Source organism: Pollachius pollachius (genome assembly GCF_949987615.1).
Source record: "Pollachius pollachius genome assembly, chromosome: 2".
NCBI classification, from domain to species: Eukaryota; Metazoa; Chordata; class Actinopteri; order Gadiformes; family Gadidae; genus Pollachius; species Pollachius pollachius.
Genome location: NC_136935.1, coordinates 24,154,142 through 24,174,667, shown reverse-complemented (window position 1 = coordinate 24,174,667; position 20,526 = coordinate 24,154,142). Strand labels below are relative to the sequence as shown.

Sequence of the window (20,526 nt, the reverse complement as noted above, 5' to 3'; positions counted from 1 at the left end):
CCGTTGTCATTTCACGGATTCCTGTGAGACCAGGTTGGTCGCAAGGCATCTTATCTTCCTTAATGGCAATTTTACCTCTCTCATTAGATTCAGCAATCATGGTCCTCTAACAAAATAATTTCCGGAACCACTTCTCCGGTTTGACATTGCACCTTATTTACTTTGTACATTGTTTACTTTGCACATTAAAGACCAATAAAACACCAAATAAGATTTGAAAAGCTTTGGGTGGCGAATTTTAATTGCGTATCCGACATCCCGACGGAGAACTTTGAATGCTCGAGGGGTTTCCGTAGTTACGGAGTCGGATTACGGATTAAGGAGTCGGAGTAGTATACTTTGACATTTTAGTTCAGCGAGAAAGGTAACGAAGAAGAAGAAGGGGGCATTCCAGTCTGCGTAAACGAGAACCCCCACCACACGAGAACGCCCATTTGTGTCAGCAGTGGGCTGATATTGAAACCTTGGGGTCGGGACCCGGTACTCATGCTCATGTGGCACCGGGTTTGATTTATTGATTAATTTTAGTTTTATTTCTGCCTTGAAAAGAAACTCCTTGTTCAAAACAAAATCATTGATTAAACGGGCATTGGTTAAATTAATTTGAAATAGAATGGGCATTGACATTGACGCCTGGTAACTAATCGATCATGCATCGTGATGCATGATCCATACTGCTCATTGTTTATTTGCTTCAGCTTTATGCGACTTTTAAGTGAAAAGGCTAAACAAGTAAATGAGTAAACAATGATCCTACATTTTGGTTACACTGCACATCAAAAAAATTATCATCTTAAAATAGAAGATGTACTGTGTTTCTCCACACACACACACAAAGCTCTACACCTCAAATGCCCAGACAATACAATTTCTGCTTAAATACTGACTCATGCAAAATAACTGTCCTGATACTACTAGATCTTAGTGCTGCCTTTGACACAGTTGATCATAAAATACTGCTCAACAGACTAGAAATCTGTGTCGAACTATCAGGAAATGTCCTTAAATGGTCCACATCCTACCTAGAAGACCAACATTACTTTGTCTATTGCTGTGTACATACATCTACTGATGCCTCTGGACACATCATCAGTGATGTGCCTGGAATCATCAGATGTTTCGGGTCTTTCAACATAATACGCCCTCCTCCAGGTGACCCAGCCGGGGCTGATCAGACCCCAGCTTGTGTCCAGATGGCTAGCTAGCTGCCATGACTCCATGGCTCTCCTCTTTTCAGTCACAGCCATCTTGAGGCCCTCTCTGCCGCATCAGTGATATTGCGGATGGCTCTCCTCCTTCTCTCTCCCTTGATACCCAAACTGCTGAAGGCTCTGGTCAGGGAATGGGCTGCAAAACCCCTGCATCCAACCTCCACCGGGAGACACCTTGCTCTCCAACCAGCCTGCTTACAGAGACTGACCAGTCCCGTGTACTTGGAGAGCTTCCTCTCAAAGGCTTCTTCCAGGCGGTCTTCCCATAGGATGGTCAGCTCCAGCAGCACTACTTGCTTGCTGGACTCAGACACAAGGACAATGTCTGGTCGCAGGGTGGTGACTGCAATGTGGCTGGGGAACTTCAGATGATGCTCAAGATTCACCAACAGCTGCCAATCTTTTGCAGAGGTTAGGATTCCCGCACATGCTCTTCCGGCAGGGGTTGACTGCTCTCCAGCTCTGACAAAGGCTATGGTTTTCCTGGAGGGTCGGAACCGCTTCGCCCACACAAGTCCTTCGCTGATGACTTCAGCGATGGTCTTAAAAACTTGATCATGCCTCCAGCGGTACCGTCCATCTCCAAGTGCCTTGGTGCAGCAGCTGAGGATGTGTTCCAGGGTTCCTCGCTTGGAACACAACGGGCATGCTGGTGTCTCGGCTAAGCCCCATGTGTGCAGGTTTGATGGGATTGGAAGCACATCATATACTGCCTGGATGAGGAATTTAATGCGGTGAGGCTCGGCTTTCCACAGCTCAGCCCAGGTTACTTTCCTCTCAACCGCGTTCTCCCATCTTGTCCAAGCTCCCTGTTGCTTCATTCCCACTGCCTTGACAGTTCTTGTTCCTTCCACTGCAGCTCTCACCTCCTCCTGAACAAGGTGGCGCCCTACCTTCCCGCTGCTGTTCATTTGGGGAGATGGAAAAGAGCCTAGCCCAGCTCTGCCACGTGTGACCACTCCCACCATGTTCCTTTGAAGCATCCTTGCCTCGGCCTCTTGAACTGTGGGGAGATGATGCGGAACTGGTCTAGTTGGCTTGAGTTTTCCTCCTTCGGGATCCACACCTCTTCAGCTACTCTCCAGAAGACTTGCAGGATTTTCCACAGACGCAGCAGGAGTTTTGGACAGTTTTTATACACTTTGTATGAAGTGCCACTCGGTCCTGAAGCGGAGCTTGCCCTTGCTTTGCGGACGACCTCCCTGACTTCCTTTAGCTGCAGCACTGACATGTCGAACTGCACCTTAGGTTCAGGGGGGTCTATGAGGATGTTACATTCTCCCAGTTCCTGCTCTCTTGTGGGGTCGCTGTACGACTGCTTCAGATGTTGTTCTATGTCTTCCTGCATTGGAGGCAAGCAACAAATCCTTGGTGAACTTGAAGGGGTTGGAGTTAAAGGCAGCACGCTTACGCGCTGTCTCACGGCGCCGCCTCCGATGCCACTCAGCCCGGCAGAGAACCCTGATCTTTTTCCGTAGGATGCACGTTAGCTGGGCCAGGCCAATGTGATCCTCGTCTACGGCCTCCTTGTATTGGAACTTCAGTGCCTTCATCTCCTGCCTGATGTTATCGATCCTCACAGCTCTTTGGTTCTTTGAGTAAGTTGTTCCAGAGCTTTTCTTTACCTCCTCACCGAATCGCTCAGCTGCATTTCTGACAATGATTGTTGTCATAGCTTGTAGCTTCCGGTCAGCCCCACCCTTTACCATTGCCTCCAGAATTTGGTCGACATCATCATCGAACTGCTGTAAAAAAACAGTAAAAACAGTCAAAAAAATGCTAGCTGCTGGCCATTTGATCCGCCTCCTGTCAGATTTGATGCTCGAGGGATTAGCTTCCAACACTTGGAGGTTCTGGGCACTATGGGGTGACTCCGGGCCTGGTCCCTCCTGCGTCTCACCAGGTTGAAAACCTGTGGGTTGTGTTGCTTCTGCTCCCAATGGGCACTTCATCCTCACTCGGTGGATCTTTAGGCCGTGGATGTTCTTGCAGATTTTACCGCATATACACCGCTTGCTCATAGTCGTTTCTCCATTCCTTAGGTCTGTTGCCGTTGTGTCCGTCCGACTGGGGTGCTCATCCTCCCCCCGTCTCGGGCACCCCTGTTTTTTTTTTTCCATAAGGTTCATCGTAGCTTTGTTTGGAGTCCTCCTCTCGGAGAACACAGATTGGGTTGCCAGCCCGTTCTGCCCCGGTTGCCGTCTCTCCGAGCTGCCACTGACTCTCCAGTAGTAAACGAGGCATCAGAGAAAACCACCATGCCATATGGAGTTCCTCAGGGGTCCATTCTTGGGTTATTTAACCTCTACATGCCCCCCCTAGGCCAAATATTTCAAGAGTATAACATTACATACCACAGCTATGCAGATGACACCCAGATTTACCTTGCATTATCACCTACTGACTTTGGCCCTATTGACTCTTTATGCCTGTGCAATGAAAAAGTGAATAGCTGGATGCAAAATAGTTTCTTACAATTAAATAAAGATAAAACTGAGATAGTTGTATTTTGGAATAAATAAGGGAGACTGAGGCTCAGTGCCTACTTGGGAGTCTAAAAGTCTTCAGAAAAAAACCCATGTAAAGAATCTTGGTGTTATCTTGGATGTGGATCTTAGTTTTTGTGATCATATAAAAGCCTATAAAACAGCATTCTGGCACCTAAGAAATATAGTTATGATCAGAGATCTTGTATCTTAGCAGGACTTATGCAGGCATTTGTATCATCCAGGCTTGACTATTGCAATGCCCTCTTCACTGGCCTCCCCAAAGTCAATCAGGCGGCTGCAAATAATTCAAAATGCCAGAATTTTATCAAAATTAAAAAAAAGAGAACACATCCCACCAATCCTCAGGTCTTTGCATTGGCTTCCAGTACAATTCAGAATTAAGTTTAATGTCCTTATCATCTGTATTTTGGCCTGGGGCCAAAATACATCTCAGATATGCTAGTCTATTACAAACCTAACAGGTCACCTAGATCTACTGACACTGGTCAGCTGGTTGTGCCTAGGGTCAGGTCTAAGCAGGGTGAAATTGCATTTAGCCATTATGCTGTCCACTGTTGGAACCAACTACCAACAGAAATTAAATCTGCTCCAACTGTAAATTCTTTTAAAAGTAAATTAAAAAACATTTATTTTCTACACACACAATGCCCAGACAGAGTTCCACACACACAAACCAGACAGAGCTACACACGACCACAAACACCGTCCAGACAGAGCTCCACACGTGCGATTAATTAGGTAATATTTTTCAATCGATTGACAAAACTAGTTTAAGGGCTAGTTGGTTGAGGGCCGAATTGTTTGTGAAACTGTAATGAATGCAACAATGCTGTATAGGAGAGCTGGGAACACACGCGCACCGACACACAATAAAACACACACGCACACGCACGCACGCACCCTGGAGGGCCTTGAACCCCTGCAGAGGGACCCTTGAGGAGCCGGTGACGAACTGCAGCAGGCGGGCGCGGCGCTCCTCGTCATAAGACTCCACCGCTTTCCAGAACCAGCGCACCACGCTGCTGTCCACGCTGCAGTGCTTCAGACGTGTGTTGGACCTCCAGTCGACGATGTCAATCTTCCCCAGGCCGCACACGATAAGCTGCACACAGCAAGGGGTTCAACGAAACATACAGGTCAATGTGTTCATCAAGCACACACACACACACACACACACACAGATGTTCAAATGGAAACTACACAGGTGAATGTGTTTTATCAAGCACAGACACACACGGACACAGGGACACACACAGATTCACAGACTCAGGGACACACAGACGCACATAGACGTACCTCCAGCTCCTTTTCGTCAAAGGCCTTGAGCAGGTGCTGAGGGATGACCTCGTTGAAGCCTTTCTGCAGGGCCAGGAACTGGGCCTCAATCCCATGCAGGAACCTCCAGTTCACGTACAGCCTGGAGACACACGCCTTAGACATCTACACTGGCAGCTGGCTAGGGCTGTGAGGGTGCTAGGGCTGTGAGTGCGTGTGTGCTGACCTGACGTATTCCCTCTTGGTGTCCTCGGTGACCTGAACACTCTTGCCGCTGGGTTTGAGCTCGTGTTGGATGATCTCCCCGTAGGCGTTGTGCTCCACACAGAAGGTGTGATCCAGGACGCCTGTGATGTTGTTCTCCCTGGGGGACACAAGACCTAAAATCAATACTTCATGCTCAATAGGATCTCAGGCGGTTCGACCTACAGATTTTTTGACCTGGGGAATAAGGAAGGTGCGATATCCATCACAGTTCCATGGTTTTACCGCCAGAGAGGGACTTCATCCATGGACGATATATGGAAATAAGTGTGTAGTTCAAAAACTGAGCAGCTTTTACTTCTTCGCCACCTACAGAGTTTGTCATGTACGATCATTCTAAACCCTCATGTTATTTTCCATAGACATTTAAACATTGAACCAATAGCCTCGGAGGCGGAACTTATTCTTCAGAGGTCTATTGGAGAGAGGAGGAAAGTCCTCCTCTTAGTGGGTGTGACCTTAAGCTGTTAAGCGGGGATCGAGAGGAGGAATCCGCCGGTGAGTTTGAGGAAGGGGATTTAAACCTCCACTCCCAACCATCATCCTGTCTAACGTGAGGGCACTGAGGAACAAAATCGACGAACTACACGCCACAGAACACCTGTTTGAATACAGGGATAGTTGCATTTTGTGCTTCAGTGAAACATGGTTAAAGGACATGGTTAATTATGACAGTATTTCCCTTCCGGGGTTTGGGACACCAATAAGACTCAACAGGGACCAACAAACCCCCGGGAAATCGATTGGTGGCGGTCTCTGTACATAAACACACAATGGTGCAAACAATTTGCCCTTAGACACACTGTTAAATCCCCAAACCTAGAACTCCTCTCCGTTTCACTTAGACCCACGTACTTGCCACGGGAGTTTGGTCAACTCTTTGTGTGCTTAGTTTATATCCCCCCCGATGCAAATTACAAGGCGGAAGTAGACGCCATACACCAACAAATACAAGACCTGGAGACAGCCTCCCCAGACACTCCCAAATTAGTCCTGGGTGACTTTAATGGCTGTTCCATGTCAACAGTATTGCCCCATTACCAGCAATATGTCAAATGTGCCACGCGCGGTTCAAAAACCATTGAGCTGTGCTACGGCAACATAAGAAATGCCTACCGGGCCACCAGTAAGCCACCAATAGGCGGATCAGACCACAATACAGTCTACACGTTGCCCTCATACCGTCAGCAACTCAAAAAAGAAAAGCACAAAGTTATATCAGTGCCTGTATGGGACCCTGACAGTTTGACAGCTCTGCAAGGTTGTTTCGATTGTACAGATTGGGAGGTGTTTGACTGTGACGACTTGGACATTCATCTGGAGACGGTTACAGCCTATATCAACTTTTGCGTAGATAATCTGATCCCCACGAACAAAGTAAAAATGTTTGGCAACTGAAAACCATGGATTACAATGGATATTAAGAGACTGTTGGTGGAAAAGGAACGGGCGTTTAAAGCAAATGATAGATGCGGGGGGAAGTAGATTCAAAGGTAAATACAGGCGAAAATCATAACAAGGGAATATATAAATCAAAGGTGGAACAACTGTTACTGGATAACAATTCGCAGATGGCGTGGAGAGGAATTAAAACAACTATGATTGGACAGAATAATCAGCAAAAGATCCTGGCGCACACAGTCAGGGCCGTCGGACTGCGGGTATAAGGTACACAATTGTGGGGGGGCCCAAGGCAGCGGGGGGCCCATGGGAATAAAAAAATGAAGAATTTTCTACAATCCCCTAGTGGTAGGAGCCACACACTGCGCCCAGAGTATGGTACTGAGGCCATGTCACGAACAACTCTGCTTTGTTTTCAGTGAACTGTTCCAAAACTCTTTGGACACACACATGGTACCCAAAATTTGGAGACAGCAGAAGAAAAGAACACACTTCTATTTGCATACAGGCAGAAAAGAGGTGTGGAAGATGCAATCGCCACCCTTCTAAATGGAATATACAAACATCTGGAATTACCCTCATCATATGTACGCATTCTGTTTGTTGACTTTTCATCAGCATTTAATACGATTCAGTCACATATCCTCATTGAAAAGCTGAAATCAATGGGAGTTAACCTTTCACTTCTGAAATGGATTTATGACTTTTTAACTAATAGAGCACAGTATGTTAAGGCAGACAACTGTCAATCATCCACCATTAGCACTAATAGGGGTGTGCCCCAGGGGTGTGTCCTTTCTCCACTATTATACATACTGTACACAAATGACTGTGAGCCAAACCCCTGAATGTTCTCTTATCAAGTTTGCTGACGACACTGCCTTAGTGGGTTTCTTAACAGGTAATGAGATTAGCTACAGACAGGAAATTGTACAGTTCCATGAATGGTGCAAAGCTAATTCCTTGATTTTAAATACTCTGAAAACCAAAGAAATGGTAATACATTTTAGAACTTTACAGGGGAATGACATAAACATGGTGGAAGAGTATAAGTACCTGGGTACTATCATAGATAACAAAACTGACATGGAAGGCTAATACTCTGGCAAGATACTCAAAGGCACAACAAAGACTTTATTTCTTAAGAAAGCTGTGTAGTTTTAAGGCTTGAGATTATTTTATTTAACTTGTATACAAATTGTTGTGACCTTCGCGATTCAGTTTTGGGGGGATGGCCTGTCTGTCCAGAACAGGAATATGCTGGACAAGGTTACAAAATCAGGAAGGAAAATAACTGTAATGGAGGTGAAAAGCTTTACGAACATTGCTGAGGAATATACAATCAATTTGGCCTTGAGGATACTAGATGGATAAGCCCGACCTCCTCCCCGACCTGCTCCCTGACATATTTGACCTGTCAATCATTTGGCACTCTGCCAACCATTGGTATGTCAGGAATGTTGCCAGAGATGCTTTAGAACGATTGGTTGGGGAGATTAAGGGAGAGGGAGGTGGCGGGGTGCTAATCGCAGTGCAGCACAGCGTTTTATCGCTCAGCGCAGTGTTCTATCACGCTTGCTTTATTCAAAGGGACAGACAACGAAAACGTGCCGTTTCACTTCTTTTCAATATTGAGGGGTTTTTGGCACCCCCAACCTTATCTTTGGGGGAGCAAGAATCCTTGTGCCCCCCCAGAGATGGTTCCAGTGGATGTGTGTGTGTGTGTGTAGAATGATGTTTGTGTGTGTGTGTGTGTGTGTGTGTGTGTGTGTGTGTGTGTGTGTGTGTGTGTGTAATGATGTGGGTATGTGTGTGTGTATAATGATGTGCATGAAGGGTTTTCGTACAGGATCCAGATGAGGCTGTTGTGCAGGTCAGGGTCCACAGCCTCCATGTCCTCCAGGGTGATCGGCTTCCCCAGCAGCTGCTTGTAGAAGGGCAGCGTGAAGCCGCCGTCGATGTAGTGGCCGTGGAACACTGCCATGCCCATGATGCGCCCCACGAAGTGGAAGTATGACAGGTGCTCCTGTAGGGAAGCAACACAGCGTCACGCGCTGAGCCCTACTGGGTGAACTGGATGTAAACAATGTGTAAACTTGATGTAAACCTTGTATGAACTGGATATAAACCTTGTTTTACTTGGATATCAACCATGTGTGAACTGAATATAAACCATGTATGAACTCAATATAAACCATGTGTAAACTTGATATCAGTCACATGTAAACAGAAATCCAACATTAACATTAACTTTCAAATAGAACTCTATACTAGACGTTTCTTTGACAACATGAAAACAATATGGTCAAAGCAGCACAGAACTATATTTAACTTTCAGCTGATAAAGTAGATAAAAATCCCGTAGAAATGAAAGTAACTAATATCTAATCATTGATGATAACAGAATATATAGGCAGAATAAATCAATTCTGGGGTGTCCCATGATGCACTTTGGCCTTGGTACGTACCACCGCCCAGCTGAATTATTCTCATTACATTACTCTACAAGTAAGACATAAACTAAGTGTAAACCATGTGTTATAACCATGTGTAAACTATACATAAACATAATCCAAACTAAGTGTAAACCATGTGTAATAACCGTGTGTAAACTAAACATAAACCTGTTATGAACCTGATCCAAACTAAGTGTGAACCATGTGTAAACTAGAGATAAACCAGGTATAAACCTTATCCAAACTAAGTGTAAACGATGTGTAATAACCAGTGTTGCCACAGTTACCCTGAAAAAGTTATCCGATTACTGATTACTAGTTACTCCTTAAAATAGTAACTTAGTTACTTTACTGATTACTCCCCCCCCCCCGCAGGGGGCTGGTAGGGGGAATTCGGGGGGGGGGGGGGGGGGTCCATCAGTATCTCTTGTATACAGGGCCCAGAATTTGGTGCTACGGCCCTGGGTGCACACACTGACACACGGCTTTCAACCGCTTCCGCCAATGCGTAGACAAAATATCACAGCACGCTTTACGGGGCGATCACGACGCATCTCCACGTGCGTGACGTAAACAGTGCGTTTTAGCGCTCGAGCTGCTCAGACCTCCCCGTGGGTTTAGTTCTCTGGCAATATTGTAGAGGCTCCCACGCGCTCTCTCTGCTGCCATCGCTGAAGCGCAACACACACACACACACGCACGCAGCACCGCGCGACTAATTCCGCCGCTAATAACAACTGGTGGCGCGGACAGACAGACAGACAGACAGACACACACTCACACCACTCCATTGCTCTCAACGCCAATCGGTGATCCGGTAAAAAAATAGTAACGCACAGTAACTTTGATGAGTAAATTCAATCTTATTACTGGTTTGGAAATAGTAACGCGTTAGATTATGCGTTACTGAAAAAAGTGGTCCGAGGCCAGTAACACGTTACTAAGTAATGTGATGCCGTAGATCAGATTATCTACGGCATCACTAGTAATAACCATGTGTAAACTAGACATAAACCTGATCCAAAATAAGTGTAAACCATATGTAATAACCATGTATAACTAGACATAAACCAAGTATAAACCGTGATCCAATCTAGTTGTAAAGCAGGTAAAAAGAGAGCGCGCTACTTTTAACTGACCGGGTTGACCGCCGAGTCTGGGTTGATCTGAAGCGTGTAGATGTCATCTCTGGAGTACTGGAACAGGCCGTAGTACGGGTTCAGCATCTCATGAGACAGCAGGTACAGCCACTCCCTGAGGTACACACACATTACGCCCAAATCATTGACACGTTTCAAAGCGGACAAGACGCGTGCGGTGTCCACTCACCTGGCCACCCCTCCGTAGTCCAGCCCTTCCTCTGCTCTGAACTTCACCATCAGTCTCTTCCAGAGGTCTTTGGGACGCATCTTCATCACCTGGCGGTACGATTCCTATCACAGAGATTAGCACGTTAAAACACGGACAGGCGCAGTGTCCCCAGCGTTTCATTTGTCAAACATTCTAAGTACTATAGACCACAGATTTGATGGTGGTCCCCACAATAATAATAATAACTTTTTTTTATAGCGCCTTTCAAGATTCACAAGGTCGCTTAACAATAAAGGGAGAGGGGAAGGGGGGATTAAGGGTCAAAGGACTTAGTGAAGAGGAATACTTTGAGGTGTTTTTTAAACATCGGCAGGGATGGGGGAGAGCGGATGTGGAGTGTTATGCTGTTCCATAGTGTGGGAACATTGGCAGAGAATGCCCTGTCTCCAAAGGTCCCCAATCTAGTGCGTTGGATGGCCAGCAGGTCCTTGTCAGAGAACCGCAGAGAGCATGATTCATTGTAGGGGTGGAGAGGATCTGTGAGGTATTGGGGTGAGAGTCCATGGAGAGATTTTTATAGATGATGTGTGACTTGACTGGTAACCAGTTGAGGATCCATCCTGTTGGAGGATGGGAGTGATATGCTGCCAGGGCTTTGTGTGGGTTAGAACCCTGGCAGCTGAGTTCTGCACATTTTGGAGTCTGCCTTGGTGGGCAGTCCAGACAGGACACCATTGCAGTAGTTCAGACGGGAGGGGATGAAGACGTGGATGAGTGTCTCAGTAACTGAATGTGTGAGTGAAGGCCGGAGTTGTGAGATGTTTCTGAGGTGATAGAAGGCGGATTTGGTTATGTTCTTGATGTGGGACCGGAAGGAGAGAGTGGAGTCCAGGATGACGCCTAGGTTGCGCACCTCAGGAGATGGGGAAATGGAGCAGCCGTCCACAACCAGGGCCAGGTCTCCAACTTTCCTGAGCAGTACTGTAGGAGCCACCACCATGAGCTGTCTTGTTGCTGTTTAATTTGAGCAAGTTTCTGGTCATCCATGATTTTAGTTTCTGTAGGCAGTTGACAAGTTGTGTGGGTGGGAGCTGGGAGGAGGGGTTTGTGCTGATAAAGAGTTGTGTGTCATTGGCGTACATTGGAAGTTGAGTCCATGTTTCTGGATAATATTACCTAGGGCCAGCATGTAGATGGTTAACAGCAGGGGACCAAGCACCAAGCCCTGGAGCACGCCATGAAAGACAGGTGCCAGATCAGAGTTGGAGCCATTGAGGGTGATGAATTGTTTCCGGTCTGTGAGGTAGGACCGGAACCAGGAAAGTACTGTGCCACTGAGGCCGATGAGCTCAGAGAGGCGGTGGAGAAGGATGGTGTGAGAAACTATCAAAGGCTGCAGAAAGGCCAAGGAAGATGAGGATGGGGATGAGGCCATTGTTGGCAGCAAGCAGCAGGTCATTGGTGATTCTGATGAGGGCGGTCTCAGTGCTATGGTGAGTTCTCAAACCAGATTGGAAGGTTTAAAAAAGCTCATGGTCAAACATGTGGTGTTGGCAGCCACTGCTCTTTCCAGTGTTTTGCTGAGAAAAGGGAGGTTAGAGGTTGGATGATAGTTGTTGTGGTCATCTGGATCTTAGCCTGGCTTCTTTAGAGTGGAGATGACTGCCGCCATTTTAAAGCTGGATGGTACTACACCAGAGGCCAGAGATACATTTATGATGTTTTCCACTGGATGGCAGAGGATGGGAAGACAGGCCTTAACCAGGGTGGTGGGCATTTGGTCCAGACTGCTGGTTGAAGAACCAGCTGGTGCATCTCTGGCCTCTGGTGTAGTACCATCCAGCTTTAAAATGACGGCAAAGGTGGCTGAGGTGACCAGTTTTTGACCTGGTCGGCATCCAGTGGAGAGAAGGCAGATAGGCAGCACTGAGGTGAGCGGACAGCTGAGTGGTGAGAATCCTGTTGGGGCAGTGTGAACCCAGGAGACTTGAGCTGCCGGTGGATGGTGTCCACTTTCTGCTGGAAGAAATCAAGGAAGCGGGAGCAGAGGTCAGCAGCATCTGAGGGTTTAGCGGCACCAGGAGGCTGAAGAAGACAGTTGATGGTGGAGAAGAGCAATTTGGGGTGTTTATGTTGGTTACTGAGGAGTGTGGGAACATAAATTTAAAAAAGTAATAAGATATAGTTACTCACTGCTTAAAAAAGTAACTGAGTTAGTAACTTAATTACTCTATAATAAAAGTAACTAGTTACCAGGGAAAGTAACTATTTGCGTTACTGTAAAAAAAAAAAGTTTCAATATGTCAAAGAATTTGGATTTTTCAGAGCAGTTTTCACTTGGCCTTAAAGTGTCAAATGGTTGAACTGCCCACTCAAGGCCCTGATATACTTCCAACTGAATTTTAATTTGCTCGGTTGCAAAGGCTGTGGAACATCTGCCGAATACTACAGAAAATGCCAAATTTTCATCGGATTGCTCCGGACTCGCCATTTCTGCTGCTTCATCGAATCTTGGTGTGTGCGTGTGCGTGTGTGTCTGTGGCGTGTCCTGGCTTGTGTGTAAAAACACTGGCTCTGATTGGCTACCATGAAACATGACTCTGGCTTAGCCAATCATGATCGCTTCTCTCGTTGTTAACCCACCCGGTCTCCTCACTAGCAGTTTGTGTTTGGAGCCAGGGGTGCGCTCAGATAACGCAGTTTATTCAATCAATTCATAGTAATGCACCACATTTAACGTACAGTAACGGTAACAGCGTTGTAACGACGGAAACAGTAATTAGTTTGATTACCCCGTTACTCAAAAAATAACGGCGTTACCTAACCCCGTCCTTTAACCAGCGTTATTACAAACACTGGTGTGGAGTAATACCTTGTTTTTGCCTGGGAAAGGGCTTCTTTGTAGTTTGTGACGTGTTCTTTAAATGCTTCACGATGGACAGTGAGGCTGGATCTTCTGAATCGTCTCTCAAGCCTACGTCTTGTAGAGTTCAGGGATGAACCAGGGGTCTGGGTGAGAGAACGACGCGTAGCGCATTGTGAGAGGAGCTACAAAGCCTGAGAGAGGGCATGGATGTAGTGTTCCACCATGCAATCCACTGTTGGGAAGGGGGGTGGGTGGCAAGGTGGGTCGCTAGGGAGTTGGATAAAGTGAAAACACACACATGTTTAATGTTTCTGAACGTGAGCAGAGGTTTGGTGCACTGCTTTGGGACGGGCACAGGGACCAATAATAAGATAGCATGGTGGTCAGAGACAGGCAGGTCAGTGCACTGCAGGTGGGAGGGGGTTATGTCAGCACAGCACACCAGGTCCAGGGTGTGCCCTTTGTCATGTGTGGGGCCCTGTATGTGTTGTGTAAAATTGAATTTAATAATACATGGTATTTGTATAGCACTTTTTTCGCACTCAAAGCGCTTTACATTGGGGACAAACAACAAACAAACAACAAATGAATAAATGCAAAGTTAATGTGGGGTGGTTGGGTGGTCTAGGAGTAGGCGGAGGAGAAGAGATGGGTCTTGAGGTGGGACTGGAAGATGGTGAGAGACTGGGAATTGCGAATATGTTGTGGGAGGGAGTTCGTGGTAGGAAGCAGGCAGAGGCTTTGGGTTGGCGGTAGATAAGGAGAACCTGTAGCGGTGTGGACCCAGTCAACTTGAAGTGGACACACAGACACACTCACAGCATTGTTTTCACTGGGATCTCATTGACCAGGATGTCAGCATGATAGATAACAGCAAGCCCACCACCACGGCCAAGGCTGCAAGGGTTTTGGATATAGGCATAACCTGGGGGAGTGACTTGGTTTATGTACTCTTGCTGGTTCAGGCATGTCTAAGTAAGACATGTCATACTAAGAAAAAAGCCAGTGATTTTTCCGAAATAAGGTCATGGGACAAGGAGGGCTTTGTTATTTAAAGAACGAATGTTAAGCAACATGAATGATGTCCTGGCTAGTGCAGTGTCAGGGGTGACAGTGTTGTCATCACAGACCAAGGATAGCAGATTTGCGTGTGATGGCCGTGGTTTGGATCGATGACGTTGCCAATGTTAGGCATGGCACCTAACAGTTGGGGCAGACAAAGTTTGTAAAAGTAAACAAACTTATGATGGGCAGCCAGTGCTTAATTTGTAAAGTGGGTGGTCCCGGAATGCAGAAGGGGTGTAGATCCGGCGACTTAGTACGGGGGTTGGAGGTAATGGAAAACTAAAAAATACACTGCCTACTAGGGTTGTGCCGATGGACGATGTCATTGTGCATCGTGATGGCTGACTGACATCACGATGGAGGGCCACCATCGTGATGGCACACCCCCCGCCCCCCCTGTCAGACACACACTAATCCTAATCTCTTATAGAGTTAACCTAAATACTTTGCAGTGATTGCTCTGCAAATTAAATTGAGAATATAACTGATGCATTGCATGCTATTTTAAATACGGCAGCCTTTGCCAGAGACGTGATGTGATGTGTTAGCCTTCCGCGATCTGATCGCATTTCTTGAGCCGGATCACAGTGCCATGTCGCCAAACTATGACTGTGTGGCTGGTGAAAATGTACAGCGAAGCAGCAGCCTCCCTCCTCGAGATCCTGTCCTTAGCGGAGAAAGTTGCCATCACCACCGATGCTTGGAAAGCGTTGATTACGGAGTAATCATCCGTGCGTGACTGTGACTTTTTTAACAACTGGGTTGTGCAGAGTGTGATCCTGCAGAAACGCTCAATACCAGAGAGGCACACTGTGGGAAACATGAATTTTCGTTTCCAAATATTTATTTAAAAACGAAAATATCTGTTTTAATGTTCAATTAAATGGTTTTATATCTCAAACAAATTTCGTTGCAAAGAGGAGGCGCGCAGGATCAATGTCCTAATTCAAATGAGTTAGTCGCCCAACGCTGACACATTTTGCCGATTGTAAATTGACATGAGATATTATAAACGTTCACAATCCTGCTCTGTGATATTTATAATTTCTATTAACTTGTGCGTGGCGCACACGCATGTGGTCATGCATGGCAACCGTTTTTTTCTCTCTGCTTGCTCCTCAGATGCGGCGAATTTCAAAAGTGTGTTTGTTGGCCCAGCTTTTCAGTGCGTCTACAGATCTCCGACTCTTTCAAATGAAAAATCTTAATAAACAACATGAAATTCTTGGGGTTTGTTCTGTAAATTATTTACGCTTTTATTTTTTTTATGAGAGGTACCGGATCTGCCCAAATAAGTACCGGAACACAGGGAGGCCAAAATTAAGAGGTGCCGGATCTTGTTCCGGCAGGATCCGGCTCAAATTAACCACTGCGGGTAGCCTTATGAACATAGGGGGAACGAGGAGATGGACAGATATTATGTCCTCAAGGCAACCTCGGATATGTATTTGAGCTGAGACTCATGAGTTCCGCTGCGATATATTTAATGAAAGTCGTAGCCGAGGGGCTACAATCAGATGCTAGCATCCTAGCTCGGTTTGCTAATTCCATGACAGTGACAGGGGCCAGGAAGACCACAGCAGAGCGAACAGATGTTTTTTCAGCCATGCAGCGTTAGTCAGCCATGACAAACGCAACAAAACCAAGCAAAACCACAATATGATCACGACACTGATGTCTAGGGTAGCCAACGTGTTTAGGTTGGTTGGATAGAGCATAAAATCCACAAAAGCGATGGTAGAGCGGAGATGAGAAGCATCGACATACACAGCGTCCTCTCTACAGGGTTTAAATGTGGCGCTTGTGTTTCCCTCTTTTACACGGTTGACTGGAAAGTCTGATTTTGTGCCACAGAGACAGTCGATTTGATGGGACAGAAACAAGAGCTGTCACATATGAACACAGCAAACCACCACATGTGGCATGTGAGCAGTTTTTTTTTACATTACTGATGCACTGTAAGTTGTAGTTACACAATTCCACTAATAAAATTCTACCTTTGATATTGCCGCTGCCCTTTTATTTAGTTATTCCACTTGTGTGTACGTGCGTCTGTTGAAGCAGCTCCATCAAAGGGATGAGGGAACAAAGACAGCGGGGACTGAGTCTACACGTGTCCCAATACCCTAGCCTGGAGCCGGCTCAGAGACACACTGATCGTTGACCGGTTGCTAGGGGAACCAAACCTGTCGTCTTTGTTTATGAAGCTCAGCTTGGAGTGATATACGTAGTTAGGTCTGGTTTAAAAAAAAAGAATGCCTTGCTGTGGAAGACGACGGTGCGTCAGTGAACCACTAGGAGAGAGGGAGGCGAGGGAAAGCTATAGTGTGCAGAATAATGTTGTGCTTTTGACTGAAGTGGTCTTGCAACGCTGGCAATATGGACAGCCGTAGTCACTGCCATTGACTGCGTCTGTGTCACCTGCAGTCTGAAGGTTTGTGTGTGTGTGTGTTTGTGTGTGTGTGTCTGAAGGTGTGCGTGTGTGTGTGTGTGTGCGTGTGTGTGTGCAGGTGTGTGTGTGTGTGTGTGTTTGCAGGTGTGTGTGTGTGTGTGTCTGAGTATGGGTCCTATTTTTACAGTCTGAAACGCAAGTGGGAAGCGCCAAACGCAAGTAGCTTTGTGGGCGGTTCTATGGCGATGTTGCTATTATACCGGTGTGAGTACCAAATGTGTTCGGCTGCCAGATCGGTTCGGGGGTCCTAGGTGCGCAATAATGACGCACTTCCTGTAAACGATGTCATTAAATGCGCATGCGCATACTAAAACGCTGACATGTTTTTCTGCTCTTTAGGTAAGTACTGTATTAACGATCTCCTTTTCTTTTCTAATCTATGAATAAAAGAGGAGTTTTTATGTGACTAAACACGCCACAAACTATTCGAAGCAGCATACTTGAGAAATAAAACAAAATAACTACAGCCAACTTATAATAAAGCAAAAACAATATAAATAAAATAGATAGAAATTTTAAAAATGAACTAAATTTGTATGAAGTTGTGTGTGTGTGTGTGTGGGGGGCTTTTGTAGGTGATAATTACCCTTAACCTAATACCATTGAATTAATTGTTTTCTGGCCTGAATTCTGAAAACTAACTTAATTCTTTAAACGCCCCATTGCGTTTGAAACTGTGTTGTTGTTGTGTTATCTATGAAATCTTCTTGATCTTGCCTGACATCTATTTTACAGTTGCCAAAGTCAGTGCTGTCTGACATCCTCACTGAGGTGGTACTCCAAGAGGGAGATAAAGCTTACCCAACTCTGGCTCTGGTGTGTTCCACCTTCAGGAACATAGTGTCCACTGGTTCAAAAGACAGGCACATTTTCTGTGGCTCAACAGTAAGTGCATCAGTGAAGGGTGCATCAGTGTACAATATCCTAATTTAATATAATAATGTAATGTCCTGTGGGGTCTATACATGTTTTTACTGCTCTATAAAAATAAATGTGCTATTTAATCTTACACTTTGTTTGTCACAGGCGTCACTACATGGTGTAGAGTATCCGCCAACTACAGAGCAGAGTTCTACACCATGTACAGTATTGGGACCTGCATGACATGTGGTCGGCTCTACAAAGTCTGCAGAGGTTCTTACCTTCGATAATAGGGACTTTAAGCAGCAACGTTTTATGGCAACGGCATCGGGTTGCCGTAATATAACTCAAGTATCACTTAGCCACTCTCTACTTGCTTGACAAAACACCCATTCCTCCTTATAAACAGACGGACTACTGGAACGGGAGGTGATAACATAAATTCCAGAATGCCAGAAGTTGTTCTTTTTTTCTGTTTTAGGATATATTGGTACAGGGAAAAGAGGCAAACTGGAAGGAATATATTCCGACAGCTACGACGGGGGGGAACTGTGATGACATCTGCCGTCCAAGATCATAGGTACATTTAAATTGTAAATATGGATACAAATCCCTGACGAGACATTGTATGAAGTTGAATGTCTCAAGATAAATACATCTGCACACCTCTGCTTCTTTCAGATGGCATTTCCACCCCCCCCCCCCCCCACCCCCCCCCTTCCCGTCGAGATGAGTGGAGATATGGCTTGATGACTGTTGTTTTCAGAGCCTGTGGGAATACACCTGTGCGATATCGCCACTGCAGGCCACATGAATAAAAAAATCTATAATAATATACAAATATGTCAGTGTGTGTGCCCGTGTGTGTATCCAAACACATACACTGCAATTCACATACACACATACAGCTCAATGTAAATCCATAAAAAACTGCATGTTTTGATCCCACGGCCAATTGAGGATATATTCATGAATTATATACATTCTTATAGGCCTACCTTGAATTTTTTACTATTTTACAGATGTTTGTTAAATTGTAGAGCAAAGATACCCCAAGTGGAAACAAGGAAAATGTTACATTTTATATTGTTATTAGTTGTATAGGCAAGGATACAAGTCAGTGAACATCTGGAAAATCATAAAAAAAAATCAATATTCAAGGACTAGGATGAATATCTTAATATGAACACATTCATGAATTCATCCTCAATTCAACATGGAATCTAAACATGCCGTTTTATTATGGATTTACATTTAGCTTTTCCTCAGTTGTATGTATTGTCTTATTTATTCTGTTTTGTATGAGCAAATAAAATCTCATCAATCATATGACTGTCCAAGCTCTTCATTTTCAGTAAATAGAAACTAGAAAATGTATATAGAAAATATTAATTCTGTACTTTTGTCATTACAGAAAATACTGTCTTAATATCTAACTTTAACAATGGCAATCCTTACTTTAACATATGTGAACATAAAAATACGCATTCATCAGCGCTTATAGACTTATTTCCAACGGCTTTGTGAGAGAACGGGCTCCGTTCAATGAATTCAAAACCAAAACTGATTGAGCACCGTTTATAAACAACCCTTCCGGGTTTTGTCCGTTGGCTTGTGTCGATACGTCAAGTGTCGATACGTCATCTGTAAGCGCAGGACCCCGAACCGATCTGGCAGCCGAACACATTTGGTACTCACACCGGCAGATAAATGACTCTAGCACTCGACGCGAATCTAAAAAGGGTTGCCCTGAAGTAGCCTAATTACCCATAGGTGTGGTTTGGGTGTAATGTGCAATAAACCAATGAGAGTGCCATCTCCTATGCCTTTGAAGAGCCATGAGCGCATTTGAATCTGACAAGTTGATATTTTTACAGCGCAATTGCAGTCTCCGATGAGGCAGATGCATGACCACATGAATTTTAAACTTCAAATGGCTCAGTTTATGGCCAAATAATATGGCCTAATTCACACATAGAATAGCGTTTTCTTCCACAACTTCAAAATACTGAGTCCTCAAATAAATTTTGGCAAAGAAAACTTAACACACATATGATATGCGGTAACTGTGGTTCTATTTAATGATATACGCAATACATTAACAAACATCGTTTTTTACCAGTATTGTATGCATTATCGACTTGTGTTCCTAATATGTATGTGTCCCCCCCGTTAATATACATAGCAATGGACTGTATTATGCGTTACGTGTTTCGTTTGCGTGTGTTTAAACAGATGGATGCACACACGAGCGCCCGCATTCAATTATTATTTTACACATACACACACGCGCGCCCGCCCGCATTAATTCATTCTTTTTAACACTCACTCACGGTAAAACAATGTTTTCTCACAATCAAATACTCATCAATCCTAAAAGTTTTGGGCTTGTACACGATGTCTGTGTTAAGAAAATATGTGTTCGCTGTATGGTGTTTGCAGATGCATAGATTTAAAAGTACAACTTATTACCGCTGTATCAGCTGTTCTTTCCCAAATAATTTACCAAGAATGTGTGGCTAGGTAGATGAGAGAAGCAAAGTGTATGCGTGAGGTGCACAAGCAACATTATGCATGCGCCCTTAAAATTGCATCTGAACAACGTGCCACTGACTTTAAACCAGGTATTTCCTGGTTTGTGGCGGAATTGTTTCCTGAAACTGCAAATGAGTACCAGGGAACGTTTGCGCCAGAACACGACTGCTCCTTTCGCTGAACCGCCCCTTGGGGTGCCTGTGGAGGGAAAAGAACGCTCTGTGCCAGTTGCAAACTAGCAACGACACATGCGTCGGTGTAGAAAGTAAATTGCGCTGGATGCAAGATAGGGCCCTATGTGTGTGTGTGTGTGTGTGTG

The 20,526-nt window shown here is 45.2% G+C and overlaps 1 protein-coding gene across 2 annotated transcripts in view; it reads right to left on the bottom strand.

The window, feature by feature from the left end:
- Nucleotides 1–20,526, bottom strand: part of LOC307070872 (E3 ubiquitin-protein ligase SMURF2-like) — a 144,389-nt gene that overhangs the window by 18,605 nt on the left and 105,258 nt on the right. For both annotated transcript variants that reach the window (XM_079729570.1, XM_079729571.1), the window contains 6 exons: nucleotides 10,447–10,550; nucleotides 10,257–10,371; nucleotides 8,509–8,687; nucleotides 5,223–5,360; nucleotides 5,018–5,138; nucleotides 4,622–4,823 (listed from right to left, as the gene is read on the bottom strand). In XM_079729570.1, the coding sequence (XP_079585696.1) occupies nucleotides 4,622–4,823; nucleotides 5,018–5,138; nucleotides 5,223–5,360; nucleotides 8,509–8,687; nucleotides 10,257–10,371; nucleotides 10,447–10,550 (859 nt within the window). The remainder of the gene's footprint in view (nucleotides 1–4,621; nucleotides 4,824–5,017; nucleotides 5,139–5,222; nucleotides 5,361–8,508; nucleotides 8,688–10,256; nucleotides 10,372–10,446; nucleotides 10,551–20,526) is intronic.